The sequence below is a fragment of the Triticum aestivum genome, chromosome 3B, assembly GCF_018294505.1.
Source record: "Triticum aestivum cultivar Chinese Spring chromosome 3B, IWGSC CS RefSeq v2.1, whole genome shotgun sequence".
Lineage (NCBI taxonomy): Eukaryota > Viridiplantae > Streptophyta > Magnoliopsida > Poales > Poaceae > Triticum > Triticum aestivum.
In genome coordinates, this window is record NC_057801.1 from 602,527,456 (window position 1) to 602,544,240 (window position 16,785).

Consider the following 16,785-nt stretch of genomic DNA (forward strand, 5'->3'; position numbering starts at 1 on the left):
CGTTAGTATAAGAAAATAAAACCACCACTTAGGTACTGTTGTGAACTCATTCTAAATTAATATTGGTGTAATATCTACTGTATTCCAACTTCTATATGGTTCATACCCTCCGATACTACTCATAGATTCATCAAAATAAGCAAACAACACATAGAAAACAGAATCTGTCGAAAACAGAACAGTCTATAGTAATCTATATCATTCGAATACTTATGTAACTCCAAAAATTCTGAATTAAATTTGTGAACCTGAGGAATTTTTCTATTAATCATCTGCAAAAAGAATCAGCCTAAAAGCACTCTCCAGTAAAAAAATGGCAGCTAATCTCGTGAGCGCTAAAGTTTCTGTTTTTTACAGCAAGATCATATAGACTTCACCCAAGTCTTCCCAAAGGTTCTACTTGGCACAAACACTAATTAAAACTAAAACCACATCTAACCAGAGGCTAGATGAATTATTTATTACTAAACAGGAGCAAAAATCAAGAAACAAAAAAATTGGGTTGCCTCCCAACAAGCGCTATCGTTTAATGCCCCTAGCTAGGCAAGATGATTTCAATGATGCTCACATAAAAGATAAGAATTGAAACATAAAGAGAGCATCGTGAAGAATATGACTAGCACATTTAAGCCTAACCCACTTCCTATGAATAGGGATTTTGTGAGCAAACAACTTATGGGAACAATAATCAACTAGCATAGGAAGGCAAAACAAGCATAACTTTAAAATTTTAAGCACATAGAGAGGAAACTTGATATTATTGCAATTCCTACAAGCATGTGTTCCTTCCTCATAATAATTTTCAGTAGCATCATGAATGAATTCAACAATATAACCAGCACATAAAGCATTCTTTTCATGATCTACTTGCATAGAAAATTTACTACTCTCCACATAAGCAAATTTCTTCTCATCAATAGTAGTGGGAGCAAACTCAACAAAATAATTATCATGTGAGGCATAATACAATTGAAAACTAAAATCATGATGACAAGTTTCATGCTTATCTTTATTCTTTATAGCATACGTGTCATCACAATAATCATCATAAATAGGAGGCATGCTTTCATCATAATAAATTTGCTCATCAAAACTTGGGGGACAAAAAATATCATATTCATCAAACATAGCATCCCCAAGCTTGTGGCTTTGCATATCATTAGCATCATGGGTATTCAAAGAATTCATACTAATAACATTGCAATCATGCTCTTCATTCAAAGATTTAGGCCAAACATTTTATAGATTTCTTCTTCTAGCACTTGAGCACAATTTTCCTTACCATCATTCTCACGAAAGATATTAAAAAGATGAAGCGTATGAGACAAACTCAATTCCATTTTTTTGTAATTTTCTTTTATAGACTAAACTAGTGATAAAACAAGAAACAAAAAGATTCGATTGCAAGATCTAAAGATATACCTTCAAGCACTCACCTCCCCGACAACGGCGCCAGAAAAGAGCTTGATGTCTACTACACAACCTTCTCCTTGTAGACATTGTTGGGCCTCCAAGTGCAGAGGTTTGTAGGACAGTAGAAAATTTCCCTCAAGTGGATGACCTAAGGTTTATCAATCTGTGGGAGGTGTAGGATGAAGATGGTCTCTCTCAAACAACCCTTCAACCAAATAACAAAGAGTCTCTTGTGTCCCCAACACACCCAATACAATGGTAAATTGTATAGGTGCACTAGTTCGGTGAAGAGATGGTCATACAAGTGCAATATCGATGGTAGATAAAGGTATTTGTAATCTGAAATTCTAAAAACAGCAAGGTAACTAATGATAAAAGTGAGCGTAAACGGTATTGCAATACTAGGAAACAAGGCCTAAGGTCTATACTTTCACTAGTGCAAGTTCTCTCAACAATAATAACATAACTGGATCATATAACTATCCCTCAACATGCAACAAAGAGTCACTCCAAAGTCACTAATAGCGGAGAACAAATGAAGAGATTATGGTAGGGTACGAAACCACCTCAAAGTTATTCTTTCTGATCTATCTATTCAAGAGTCCGTAGTAAAATAACATGAAGCTATTCTTTCCGTTCGATCTATCATAGAGGTCGTACTAGAATAACACTTTAAGACACAAATCAACCAAAACCCTAATGTCACCTAGATACTCCGTTGTCACCTCAAGTATCCGTGGGCATGATTATACGATATGCATCACACAATCTCAGATTCATCTATTCAACCAACACAAAGTACTTCAAAAAGTGCCCCAAAGTTTCTACCGAAGAGTCAAGACGAAAACGTGTGCCAACCCCTATGCATAGATTTCCAAGGTCACGGAACCCGCAAGTTGATCACCAAAACATACATCAAGTAGATCACGTGAATATCCCATTGTCACCACAGATAAGCACATGCAAGACATACATCAAGTGTTCTGAAATCCTTAAAGACTCAATCCGATAAGATAACTTCAAAGGGAAAACTCAATTCATTACAAGACAGTAGAGGGGGAGAAACATCATAAGATCCAAATATAATAGCAAAGCTCGCGATACATCAAGATCGTGCCAAATCAAGAACACGAGAGAGAGAGAGAGAGAGAGAGAGAGAGAGAGAGAGAGAGATCAAACACATAGCTACTGGTACATATCCTCAGCCCCGAGGTGGAACTACTCCCTCCTCGTCATGGAGAGCGCCGGGATGATGAAGATGGCCACCGGTGAGGGATCCCCCCTCCGGCAGGGTGCTGGAACAGGGTCCCGATTGGTTTTTGGTGGCTACAGAGGCTTGCGGCGGTGGAACTCTTGATCTAGGTTCTTTTCTAGAGGTTTCAGTATTTATAGGATATTTTGGCATAGGTCTCACGTCAAGGAGGTGCCCGAGTCGTCCACGAGGTAGGCCCACACGCCCAGGGGTGGGCGCGCCCCCACCCTCATGGACAGCCCGGGACTCTTCTGGCCCAACTCTTTTGCTCCGGGGTCTTCTTTTGGTCCATAAAAAATCAATAAAATTGGCACGTCAATTGGACTCTGTTTGGTATTCCTTTTCGGTAAAACTCAAAAGCAAGGAAAAAACAGAAAGTGGCACTGGGCTCTAGGTTAATAGGTTAGTCCCAAAAATCATATAAATTAGCATATAAATGCATATAAAACATCCTAGATGGATAATATAATAGCATGAATACTTCATAAATTATAGATACGTTGGAGACGTATCACAAACTCTCTGTTTCCCCTTTGTAACGTTTCGGTCTCACCGAGATGAACGAATCGGTCCCACCGAGTTTGCCTGACAAACTCTCTGGTTAGCTTATTACTAAAGTCGGTCCCACCGAGTTTGTGTATTCGGTCTCACCGAGATTACGTTATGCCCTAACCCTAAAGAAATCGGTCCCACCGAGTTGACATGTCGGTCCCACCGAAATGCCTAACGGTCACATTATGAACTAAATCGTTCCGACCGAGTTTTCTGATTCGGTCTCACCGAGTTTGGTAAATTGTGTGTAACGGTTAGATTTTGTGTGGAGGCTATATATACCCCTCCACCCTTTATTCATTCGTGGAGAAAGCCATCAGAACGTGCCTACACTTCCAACATTCATTTTCTGGGAGAGAACCACCTACTCATGTGTTGAGACCAAGATATTCCATTCCAACTATATGAATCTTGATCTCTAGCCTTCCCCAAGTTGCTTTCCACTCAAATCATCTTTCCACCAAATCCAATCCTATGAGAGAGAGTTGAGTGTTGGGGAGACTATCATTTGAAGCACAAGAGCAAGGAGTTCATCATCAACACACCATCTATTACCTTTTGTAGAGTGGTGTCTCCTAGATTTGTTAGGTGTCACTTGGGAGCCTCCGTCAAGATTGTGGAGTTAAACCAATGAGTTTGTACGGGCAAGGAATGCGCCTACTTCGTGAAGATCTACCCTAGTGAGGCAAGTCCTTCGTGGGCGATGGCCATGATGGGATAGACAAGGTTGCTTATTCGTGGACCCTTCGTGGGTGGAGCCCTCCGTGGACTCGCGCAGCCATTACCCTCTGTGGGTTGAAGTCTCCATCAACGTGGATGTACGATAGCACCACCTATCGGAACCACGCCAAAAATCTTCATGCCTCCAATTGCGTTTGCACACTCCAATCCCATCCCTTTACTTTCTTGCAAGTTGCATGCTTACTTTCCGCTGCTCATATACTCTTTGCATGCTTCCTTGAATTGTAATGTGTTTGCTTGAAATTGTGCTAATCTATCACCTCAACTTGAAAAACTTAAAAACTGCCAACTTTGTTCGTTGAGGGTCTATTCACCCCCCTCTAGACACCTATTCTCGATCCTTTCAGATTACTATATGGTTTATTTGGTGGAAGATTATATGTTCAGATCCATTACGCTATTTAATACCCCTCTGGTCTTGAGCGTGATTATCATTTGTGATTAGTTACTTTTGTTCTTGAGGTCACAGGAGAAATCTTGTTGCAAGTAATCATGTGAACTTGATATATGTGTTTGATATTTTGATAGTATGTATGTTGTGATGCCCTTAGTGGTGTCATGTGAACGTCGACTACATGTCACTTCACCTTATTATGGCCTAAGGGAATGCATTGTGGGGTAGTTATTTAGATGATGGGTTGCGAGAGTGCCAGAAGCTTAAACCCTAGTTTATGCGCTACTTCGTAAGGGACTGATTTGGATCCAAAAGTTTAATGCTATGGTTAGATTTTATATTAATACTTTTCTCGTAGTTGCGGATGCTTGCGAGGGGGTTAATCATAAGTAGGAGGTTTGTTCAAGTAAGAACAACACCTAAGCACCGGCCCACCCACATATCAAATTATCAAAGTAGCGAACACGAATCAAACCAACATGATGAAAGTGACTAGATGAAATTCCTGTGTACCCTCAAGAACACTTTGCTTATCATAAGAGACTGTTTTGACATGTCCTTTGCCTCAAAAGGATTGGGCTACCTTGCTGCACTTTTGTTACCGTTATCGTTACTTGCTCGTTACAAATTACCTTGCTATGAAACTACTCATTACTTATAATTTCAGTTATTGCACAGATTACCTCGCTGAAAAATACTTGTCATTTCCTTCTGCTCCTCGTTGGGTTCGACACTATTACTTATCGAAAGGACTATGATTGATCCCCTATACTTGTGGGTCATCACGTGTGCGCTTGCGCCTGCGCCTGTATCTGCAACAACAGATCCCGAGGAGGATCCGATTTCCTGACGCTGAACCGATCCCGAGGAGGATTTGTCTCCTGTTTCAAGACACATGAAATAAGGCCCAATATTTGCATTGTTTTCTGCATTTTCTTCGTTGTTCGTTCCTGTTTCATCAGCACAAGTCTCATGGATGCTATTAGCGGGATTAGTCAACAATTGATCATCAATATTGTTTCCCTATTGATCGGTACCGTTGAGATGAGAGGGCAAAAGAAGAATTTATTTGTGAATGAGTGCATCGACGTTAGGATGAAGATCAATAGAAGGGGATTTAGTTTCATCAAAAACAACACCCCTATATATGTAGACACGACCCGTGGAGACATCTAGGCATTTTATACCCCTGTGTTGAGCACTATAGCCAAGGAACACACATTGGGTCGAGCGGAACATGAGCTTGCGATTATTGTATGGACGGAGGTTGGGCCAGCATGCACATCTGAAAACATGAAGAGATTTATAGTCTGTTTTTTTCATGGAGAAGCCTTTCTAATGGAGTTTCATTGCTAATGACACGACTAGGAAGCATATTTATGATATGGACGATAGTGAGAAAGGCTTCATCCCAGAATTTGAGAGGCATGGAGGCTCGTGCTAGAAGAGAAAGTCCAACCTCAACGATGTGACGATGATTATGTTCAGCAGAGCCATTTTGTTGGTGTGCATGAGGGCACGACACATGATGTGAGATGCCAAGAGTTTGGAAGGAGTTTAATTTCTCATACTCCCCTCCCCAATCAAATTGGGCAACAATGATTTTGCTGTCAAACTTGCGTTCAACAAGAGCTTGAAAGTTTTGAAAAACTTTAAAAACATCGGATCTTTTCTTAAGGAGATAGATCCAAGAAAATTTACTGTAGTCATCAATGAAACTAACGTAATATGTGTCTCTACCAACGGAGTTAGGGGCCGGACCCCAAACGTCAGAAAAAATAAGTTGCAACGGTTTGGTAGAGACACTAGTAGATATGGGATATGGCAATTGATGACTTTTAGCTCTTTGGCATGAATCACAAATAGTTTCGTTATGATGCTCACCATCAAACAAGAGATTTTTTCCTAAGTAATTTTTCAACTAAAGGAAAAGAAGCATGTCCTAATCTATCCTTCCACCGTGTTGATGAAAGCTTGAAAACACCATAGACTTGTTTATTGAATCTTCTACGCACCAGAATCAACGGGTAAAGCCCTCGAACACATATACCTCGATTGAGGATTTTTCTTCGTTACCTGACCCTTGATAAAAAAATATGGATGAAATTCGAGGAAGACATGATTATCAATAGCAATACGATGAACGGAAAGAAGATTCTTAGGGGCACTAGGAACATGCAAACATTTCTTGAGATGAATTTTACAAGGAGGGGTACTAAATATTGGATGACCAGTGTGATTTATCCGCATACCTTCTCCACTAGTCGTGTGGATTTGATCTTTTCCACGGTACCTTTCCTTCATGGTCACCTTCTATAGTTCGTTGGTGATGTGGTTGGTGGCACCACTATCAACATACCAATTGGTGTCGATGTTGTAGGAGCCGTCGGCCGCTGCAGCGACCTTCTCATCATCTCGGGAGCGAGTCGTCCTCGTCTTCATCATAGCGGTACCAGCAATCTTTTGCAGTGTGGCCCGACTTGCCACAGATCTGACAGCGTGGGGTGTTCGGGCGAGTCCTGCCAGAGCCACCGCCACGGCGACCCTTGTTGCCAGAACGCCCGCCATTGCCGTTGTTCCCATTGCCACCTGACCTCCACCTGCCACGGGAAGGACCACGGGAGTGAGAGCCACCACCACGACCGCAAAATGCAATGTTCGCAGAGGACTTGAAGCCGCTGCCGCCCGAGCCATGGAAGTGCGCCATGTGTTGGTCAAAGTTGCTGAGCATGGAGAAGATCCCATCGAGGGAGGCCGGGTTGACACGAGCGTTGAGGGCCGAGACTAGGGGCTGGTAGTCCAGATCCAGCCCGTGAAGGATGTATGAGATGAGCTCGTCATCTTGGATCGGTTTGCCAGCCGCGACCAGCTCGTCGGCGAGGCCACGCATGGAGGCGAAGTAGACGGCGGCGGACTAGGTGCCCTTCTGCGCGTTGATATGCAAGGTACAGGTGTTGTTGATGCGGCTCAGTGACTGCGACGAGTACATGCCCGCCAGCGTCGTCCAGAGCGTCTGCGCTGTGGTGACTGTGGTCACCGTGACGAGCACCTCTTTAGAGAGGTTGCTCAGCAGGTAGCCAAGCACTTGCTGATCCTCCCAGACCCAGATGGGGTGGAGAGGGTTGGGCTCGAAGGTCTCCTTGTCGTCCTTGTACTTGGCGGCGAGGAGCTTGTCTGGCTCCGGTGAGGTGCCGTCGACGTAGACGAAGACACCGGTGCCATGTAGTTGCGGCGTGATCTGCGTGTGCCATAGCACATAGTTTGTGCATGAGAGTTTCTCGATGACCTGCCCACTGAGGCTAGGCTGAGAGGCGCCGGAGGAGGAAGACATGGCTTAGGCACAGTTGGAATCGATTGGAGAGAATCAGAGATACATCTTGGGCGACGTCTTACCCTAGCTTGGGCGACGTGTTGCGTGTTATATACCAGGGGCGCAATAACCCTGATAGCGTACATGATTCGGTTGGAGAGAATCAGAGATACATCTTGAAGAGGAAGAAAGAAGAGGAGATAGACTTGGTTACAACAGAATAAGATGCGGCCTAAACTACCTCCTGGATATCTCACCTGTCACGTTTACAAGTGCGCATATGTAGTGTTTAACATAGCTGACACACTTCCTATCCATCTATGCTGATTGGAATGACTTCTACTGCTCGTTATTGTTAGTTAGCTGTATCTTCCTTGCAAATATTCACATGGATGTGCTTAGGGTCCAACCTTTTGGCAATCACCCATCTACTTTATGTGAAGTGCTCAATACTTGTCAAGCATATTGTTTTATTTTAGCGAGAACTAACTGACATGCCTCGATATCTTTGGACTGCATGTATGTCCTACAACACAGATAGTTCCTGTGTGGGATGAATTGGTCCTCAAGGTTCTGAAATGTTTATGTGAAGATAGTGCTAGTGTTGTACGTACAGTGAATTGTTCATGTATGCGAAGATAGTGTTATTCGAGTTTCCTTCTGTTCTATGTTCCATTGGTACTCACTCCCGTTTAGCTGACTGACACACTTGTTGGCCATCTTTCTTCAGACGTTTGTTGATTTGAATTATTCCTTCCTGTGTTCGTAATAGTATTAAGTATTCAGTTGTATCTTCCATGGATATGCTTACAGTCCAACTGTGAAGTGCTGAATATTTGTTTAGCATTTTCATCTAATGAAATGTAACTGACATGCCTCGATATTTTTAGACTGCACCTATGTCCCATTTGCAATACATATTTCTTGCGGGGTGAATTGATCCTTAAGGTTGTGAAATGCTCATGACAAATAGTGTTGTCTGGCGTCGTGGTGACGTCGACGGCAAATGAGACTCATAAGATATACGCAATGATCCCTCCTGAAGATGGGATGAAGGAAGATGGCAGTGGCGGATCCTATAGGGTACGCATGTCTGAGCGCGTTGTGGGCCGCCTAGACCGGTTGGTACTCTCAGATTGCCAGCCGGACGGCTTCTTGAGGCCACTAAATTAGATGGTGTTTGTTGATGCGGTTAGGGCATATTTATATTTATAGGTGTGTAGCGAATTTGTTCGCCTCGAAGGTGGCTTTGATTGATCTTTGTATTCATTTTATCATACTCTGATATATTTTTAATAAAGATTGTTGTATGCATCATTTTGACGCAGAGGACGGGGTAATCCTTTAAAAAACTTATATAAACTAGCGCAAAGTGTAAAAGCGAAACTAAAAGAGAGTAACTCTTTGCAAGAAATGAAGAAGAAAGCTGGAAGGTAAAATTGCAAACAAAGTGCTCCCGCGAACAAACTTCACGGGAGGCCGCTGATCCTAGTAAATGGAAGCTTCTCCCGTTCATTAACTGACGTCGACGCTGCATAAATTACTCCGCTTGGCACGTCCAGCTGCGGGCTGATACACACGAGTCGTTCATGAAGTACTAGGAGTAATCTTCTGCACTCGCAGGTGCGCAGGGCGGTAAATAGGAGTACTTCACATCGAGCCACTAGGAATGTTATTATTGGAATGTAACTCAGAGCATATTGTATCGAATGTGGACTCAAACAGCGAGCAGCTCCTCCTAATCCATGTTGCACGTACTCATCTGCTATGCTACCCCTGCATTGACCTCGACCCCTCAAGGCCTGTGACACTGTGATGAACTCTGTAGCTTCAAGCCTTCTACTGTTTTCTGCCTTTTTCATTCTTTCGGTGAAGGCTTATATATGAGACTGCTATAATATCGTACCGTAGCTTCTGTTCTAGGCTTTTAAAACTCTGTAATGCTGATGCTGGGACCTGACTTTTGAGCCCAGGCCTTAGGTTTCTCCCTTGGGAAGTTCTGCATTGTTTGAGGATTTATGGGCAAGGGAAGGGATAGCTTCCCCTACTCCCTCAAAATTCAGTGCTGACAAAAACCAGAGGGGAGATAACTTCGTTTCGTATCTTTACTTTTCTGTTAGTTTGGAAGACTTGGTGATTTTTATTAACGGAATCGGAGAGAGAAGCTCTCTTTTATAAAAAAAAATTGATTTAACTAAACCACACTGTGCTGTCGTTGACCAAAGGTGTAGCGTGACCTGGATAATCAGTGAGCACAACATGTGGAGCTGAGGCTCATATTTGACTTTCTTGTTAGTAGTCAATTTTGCTGGTTAGGAATTTAAATACCGGTACAACTTTTTTTTTACTGTTTAGGAGTACATATTTGACCACATAGTAAATGTGTAAGTATTCAAAATTTAGGAAACACCCTAAAAGAAAAGGTCATGGAACCACCCACTATGACCAGTGAGGCAGTGATCCACCTCAACAATCAACGCTCCAATTTTGACCAGACCCCTCAAAAAAATTTTTTTGACCAGACCCCCACCATCCCACGACACGATCAAGGACCCGCCGCCGACTTTTCCAGACTCGCCGCCCGATTTTCACCCTCTCTACCCCGGCCCCCCGCCCACCCGCACCCAGCCACCCACTGGCAACTGGGCCCGCACACTCGCTGGTCCCACGAGGGATATATCTCGTGACGGCTAGGCCCCAGGCATTTACCCAACCGCCCAGCGATTCGGAAAACGAAGGCGAAATCAAAACAGCACAGACGAAGAGTTGGGAGGAGAAAAAAATACTAACCGCGACGAGCACAGCACACGCACCCGTCTCTCTCGCTTCTTCCTCCCCTCCCCTCCCCCGTCCCGGTCGCGGTCGACGTCTCGCACGCCCCATCGCCGCAAGCAAAGGCCAAGGTGGCAGGAGCTCCTCGCGGCTCTCTCGGAGCGTCGCCGACGGCGTGAGAGGAGTTGGGATCCGGATCCCGCGCGGCGGAGCGATCTCCGGCCGCCTCGCCGGATCGCCGGAGACAGTGTAAGTGACCGCGGCCGTCGAGCTCGGTCTTCGGCGGCATGCGTTTGAGTTTAGAACTGATACCTTTTTTTTCGCCACCCTCTTCGGCTGCAGTTTGCTGGTGTCCATCCGGCGGGGGATTTTTGGAGCTTGTGGCGGGATTCAGAGATGGAGGAGCTGCTGGGCACGGAGATCGGGAAGCACGACTACGACTGGTGATTCACTAAACCAATAATTGCTCCCGTTTGGCGGTGATCTGATTCGCTCAATCTGTGTGCGATTTCATGTTTTCCCCCTTTGCAATCGGACGGCGAGCCCTCGGTCCAAGCTTAGTGTAATGGCTGCAATGTTGTGTTTTGAATCTGTGGTGGTGCCCCAATCATGGTAGGGTAGGTTATGTCAGGTGTGATTGTTTCTGGTTAAGATTGCGCTGGTACTGAATAACTGAAGCCGTTTGGTTTTGTTAGGATTAGTTGCAACCGGATGGTTGGTCGGTGGGCTCCTTCTTAGCAGAGCAAAGCATGGGACATAACACGTACTACTGTATATCTCTTGGGAAGGCAAAATAGATAAATGCCACAGCAATTAGGCAGGCCGATAGCATTGCCAACTTTAGGACATCCTAAATTGGATAGTGTAACACACCAATTGCACTGCCACAGAGAGTTATTGTACTGTCAAAACCATTTAGGAATAACTGAAGGTTGGCCCAGCAGCAACTGGCGATCCATAAATATAGCTGATAAATTTCCAATCTTAGTCTGGTTGAGTTCGTCATTTTGTGTATAATTACTGCAGTGTTTCAGTTGCAATTATGTAGTGACCTATAAAACCCGTACCACATCTTATACTGGGGTGAGATAATTAAATGGCTATCAATATGTAAGATAAAGTTTATTTGGATGTCATTCGCATCAGCAGTGCTTGCCAAAATATGTGGTGTTTTGCTGTTGGATGAGATATATGCTTCTCATGCCCGAGTGTTTTGTGCTTTGCCTTTTTATTGATAAAACTTTTGTGATTTACATAACATGTGAATGCATTCCTCAGGCTTCTTACTCCCCCGGGTACACCCCGTGCTCCTGCACTGGAGGTTGCTGAGAAAGCCCCACCATCAAATGTGCCTAAACGGACCATCACTAGATCGTCCTCAACCACCAGAGCATCAAGGGTTGGTACTATTTGCTTCAGATATGTTCGCATTCTGGTGGTTCAGCTTTCATTATTAACTTGTAGTTTAAAGGAAGTATATCTTGCTTTATTGGCCTGTTACATGCCTGTCGATGTCCCTCTATGCACATGTTACGGGTTGTACAGATAGAACTAGGAATGCACTGGGTCCAGAGTTCAAACCTCAATAGGTTCAAGACTCATGACTAGTTTGTGCAAAACTACAGTCACACACGCACGCAGGCGGCATTGGTGTCCGTTTTGATACCGCATGTCTGAATTGAAGAGGTTGTCATGAACAACGTAGCGTACTTATAACTGAGCTATAGTAATTAATAGTCGAAGTAAATCACTGGAGTCATTCAAATCCTGCCTACTGAATGCACCATATCATCTGTGGCTATTCACTGCTGCGTATTGTTGCTAAGGTGTTAGTTTTCCTCTTTAGTTTTTCATCACTCGGCATAGTTCAAAAGGGGTTTGCAGGAGGCTACAAGGCCAAGGGATTTCGCTAAGTTCTTTTATTTAGTGATACCGTGGACAACAATGTAAAATAATGTTTCAAAGGATTCTATGTAACTTGAACAGTTGTTCAGACCCGTTACTTGTGGCCTGCAATCTCACTGTAGTAAAAATGCACGGTCTCTCTATGGCCTTTTGGCTGACAACTCTCGCATGGACCCAGCCTCCACAGTCAGCGGCTAGCTTCACTGACTGGTGGTTTTTGGCCATCCATGCCGTCCCAGCAGTGTTGCGCAAGGGCACTTCATCCCTCATCCAGTTCACTATTTGAGAGATCTGGAGGCACCACAACGTGCAGGTCTTCACCAGCATGCCCCCTGATGTGCACTGCCTGCTCACATGCTACTGTGTGGGTAGATGCCGGGGCGTCAGGCCTCAGGGAGATTATTCATGCTGCCCATGCTGTGTTGTGGTCTTCTTTGGTGTTCTATTGGCTCTAACAGAGTGCCAGCCTAAGCCTCAGGCTTGTAACACACACTCCTTTCTAATTAATGCATCGGCACGCAAAGCTTTTGTGTTTTCTCACAAAAAAAAACTGATTGCTGATCTTACAAAGGCAGAATAAGGTGAAAGAAAAGTTTTATACATCCTGGGAAATTCATATGATATTGTAACACATCTTAATTTCAGGCTTTGCAGGTATAAATTTCAATTTTATGGACCATAATATCTTGGTAAAGTTGCGACGAACTCTATGGAAGTGAATAGGAATAATGTTAATTTAGGCAAACCTCTTGTTCTTTTATTTAGGCTATGCTACGAAGATCAACAGAATACATAGCATTCAGGTGTTTGGTCGATTGTCTGTACCATTGGACTTCTGTTAAGTAATTTTGGAATGTTTTGCAATGTTACACATGTGCTCTCATGTTCATATGCTAAACCTTTCTTTTTTGTACAATCTACGGCAACTATTGTCCAGTGAAAGCAACTGAGTCCAATGTAGTTTGGAATGGGGCAATTCACATACTTGGTATAATTGTATTGCACTATTTCTCATCTAACCAACCATAGGAACATACTTATCTGTACAACTTTTCCTTGACACCTATTATTTCTTAGTTGGCTATATGGTGCTGATCAGTGATCAAAACTAACATAAATGCATCACGTTTTTATTTCAGCTTTCTGTTCATGAAACAGAGAATGGACATTCAGCAGCTCCCAATAGACCAGTGCGAAGCATGTCCCGACCTTCAAACAGGTCATCAGTGCTCACTCCAAGCATTTCTTCTGTCAGTTCGAGACCTACTACCCCAACCAAGAGCACTAGCACTCTTCCCTCTTCAAAGCCATCAGCTCCAGCTTCACGTCCAGTGGCAGCACGATCATCTACTCCGGTCAAAACCCGTCCACCTACCCCGGTCAAAACTCGTCCATCTACTCCAGTCAAAAACTGTCCTTATGGTTCCGGCTCCATGGCCAACTCAACCTCTGTGAAGACCACATCTGCGCAGAACTCAAGGTCATCAACTCCAACCTCTCGGCCCCGAAGCGTTTCCAGCTCATCATCAAGCACGGCTCCTTCAGTGAGTCGTCCCAGCTCATCCTCTGGTAGAATTCCTGCAATTGTTCGTACCAGCTCTTCCTCAAGTACAGCTTCAGTGACCCGTTCTAGCTCTCGGTCGTCTACACCTACACGCCAGCCTGTCATGCGTCCATCAGCTCCATCCATAGCTCGCTCACCTTCAGTTGGGAGGATTTCTGGTAGCAATAACTTAACATCTAGTGGACGTTCGGCAGCCAGCCGTGGTCGAATGTCAGCACCTTCATCAGCGCCATCATCCCGTCCAAGTTCCCCAAATACACGTCCGCGAGCTCCAGTTAGGCCACTAGATATTCCAGATTTTCCAAGTGATACTCCTCCTAACCTAAGGACAAAGCTACCAGAAAGGCCACTCTCTGCTGGTAGAGCACGGCCAGGAATTGGTTTGGGAACCAGGTCAACCCTGAATGCTGAACCAGTTACCTCAGCTCCTGTGAAGAAGATATCTGTGCCTGCTATTACTCGAAATAAGTTTTCTGATGCACCATCCAAGACACCTTCTCTTACCAATGGACACCAGAATCGACAAACTGAGAGATCTGTTATGGACAGTCAGCCTGCTAGACCCTCTCGGTCTGCGACAAGTGAAGAAAATGGATTTGGCAGGACAATATCAAGGAAGTCACTTGACATGGCAATCAGGCACATGGTATGTTCAGCCCTCATACTTACATTATCTGCGGCAATGCCATTAGAAGTTGACAACCTTTCTTTTCGCTTATGTGATGCTTTCAACAAATTATTGTGTTCACTGCATGGAGTCATCTCTAGACTAATGACTGGGGTGCTCTAGAAGAAATTTAGGATGGTTTGTGAGTTGTAATATAAAGCCTAGAACCTAGTGCGCTATTAATTTGATGCAGTTTACTAGCTATTATAATAATACTTGGGGGTATTATTTAGAAGAAACTGAATTGCCCTTATTTATGACAGGACATTCGACATAACTTGGGTGGCATCCGAGGTGCATCTCTGTTTCCTCATAGCATCCGGTCTTCTGCTCCCAAGGGCCGTTCAGCTCGAATGTCCGATCCTGGCCATCACACCTCAAATGCCGAGCAAGACGCATACACCGACAGTGGCAGCATCAATGGGCAGTTCTCCGGTGATTCCATTGGAGCCCTTTCACACTACGGTGGGAGCTCAACTGACTCCCCAGACAGAGAAAGCATGGGAACTAAAGAGACGCTGAGCGAACTGGATATGTATGGCAGTTCAAGGTACGAGGAGATGCTACTAAGGGAGGACACGAAGAACACGGACTGGTTGCACAGCGTCGACGACAAGTCGGACCAGAGCCCTGTGTTCGATCACCGGTTCGAGCCGCTCCCAGAGCCGTTTGGTCCGCTGTGATGCTTACCATCTGTAAAGGTTTCATCCGTCCGGTGGTTCATTTTGTTCTTTGCAGTTGCGAGGCTGTATTCTGCTCTCTTTAGATGAAGGAAGAACTTTATTGCTCGACGGCCTTTTTTTTGTTAGATGCAGACACACGCACGCAGAGTTGTATGTTGTTATCTCATTCGATGTGGTCTTCCATCTCCCCCATCTTTTCATGTATCTGCTGAAAGATGGCAAGATTGCGGGGTTTTACAATGTCTATGTTTATATAAACACCACTTGTTTATGTTTATATAAACCTTTTCTCACGAAAATACCGTCACCTTGTTCCTGGTCTGTCACAGTGGTTTGCAAGTTAAAAGGAATGGTTTGCAAGTTAGGGCCTGTTTGGTTCCAATAAGTCACCTGACTTATAAGTCAGGTGACTTAAAACCAGTGACTTATAAGTCACGCCTGTTTGGTTGTCACCTGACTTATCATTTTTTTCACTTTTCGACTTATAAGTTGGTGACTTATTTGGAACCAAACAGGCCCTTAAAAGGGAGAGTATCCAGTGTTGGTGCACTCGCATGTTTAAGCTTCAGAGTCAACCATGATGGCCACGCAGTCGCTGTGATGTACGTCTAGCGATATCTGTTGATGAGTTGCAAAAGTTTCCTAAATTTACTCTTCATTTGTCTGCCCAAGGAGTACCATTTCGCAAGGAGGTCTTCTCGTTGGAGTTTACTTGGCTGTCTTTTGCTGTTAACTTGATAGAAAAACTGTGATATTCGCATGGCCATGTTACCTGCTTGCTGCCTTGCCTGAGTAGGTCTTGTCCGACGTGCTGTCAGTTTGGCCCCTCCGTGATCCGATTCTAGGTATGGGGTTGATTATGTAAGCCAGTTTTGCAATGACAAGCGGCAGAGACGCATAAATCCCATCCATTGTCAGCTCGAGGAGTGCATGTATTTACTTGGCACAAAGCACTGGTGGTCCTTTTGTTCCGAGGTGCTCGAGGATGCCTCCAGATAACAGTGTGATTACCTTTTCAATCACATCCTAGTGGCAAACCGATACTTTGCAAGCTGCTTTCTGGGTTCTACTTCTAGGCTTCTGCTAGCCATGTTGTGGGAGATTAAAAAAAAATGACATAATACCAATCTACGGAGCACAGGACACTGCAGTACAACCCTCACTTCGTTAGCGTAATCCGGAAACACCAGCAGATCTTAGGCCAAACGACTTGTAATCTTTTTTTTTTGCGGGGGACAAAACGACTTGTAATCGACGGTACCTCGTCGTAGAGCAGCGAATTATCTGACCATCTTTAGCATAAACTCTCTGAATTGTTACGGTTCACCATTCGAGATGGAGGACCTCCTCGACAGCCATCCAGTCGCTGCCGGTCCTGTGGAGCCCGGCCGGAGGAACGCTGCTGGAGTGCTGGAGATCTCGCAGGCCGGGGGACGTCACGTCAGCGATGAGCATTTTCGTGCCGCGTCGGTCTCCACGGCTTTCACATTCGCCAACCACCGTGGTACGATCACAACCACAACAACTACCTG

General features: G+C 44.4%; 1 protein-coding gene across 1 annotated transcript; it reads left to right on the plus strand.

Annotated features, from left to right (window-relative positions):
• The first annotated feature begins 10,389 nt into the window (after positions 1-10,389).
• LOC123071212 (uncharacterized protein DDB_G0271670) lies at positions 10,390-15,569 on the plus strand. The gene is made up of 5 exons (XM_044494726.1): positions 10,390-10,683; positions 10,777-10,877; positions 11,713-11,833; positions 13,479-14,549; positions 14,834-15,569. The coding sequence occupies exons 2-5, from the start codon at positions 10,831-10,833 to the stop codon at positions 15,251-15,253; spliced, it is 1,659 nt and encodes a 552-aa protein (XP_044350661.1). The 5' UTR covers positions 10,390-10,683; positions 10,777-10,830; the 3' UTR covers positions 15,254-15,569.
• The last annotated feature ends 1,216 nt before the right edge of the window (positions 15,570-16,785 follow it).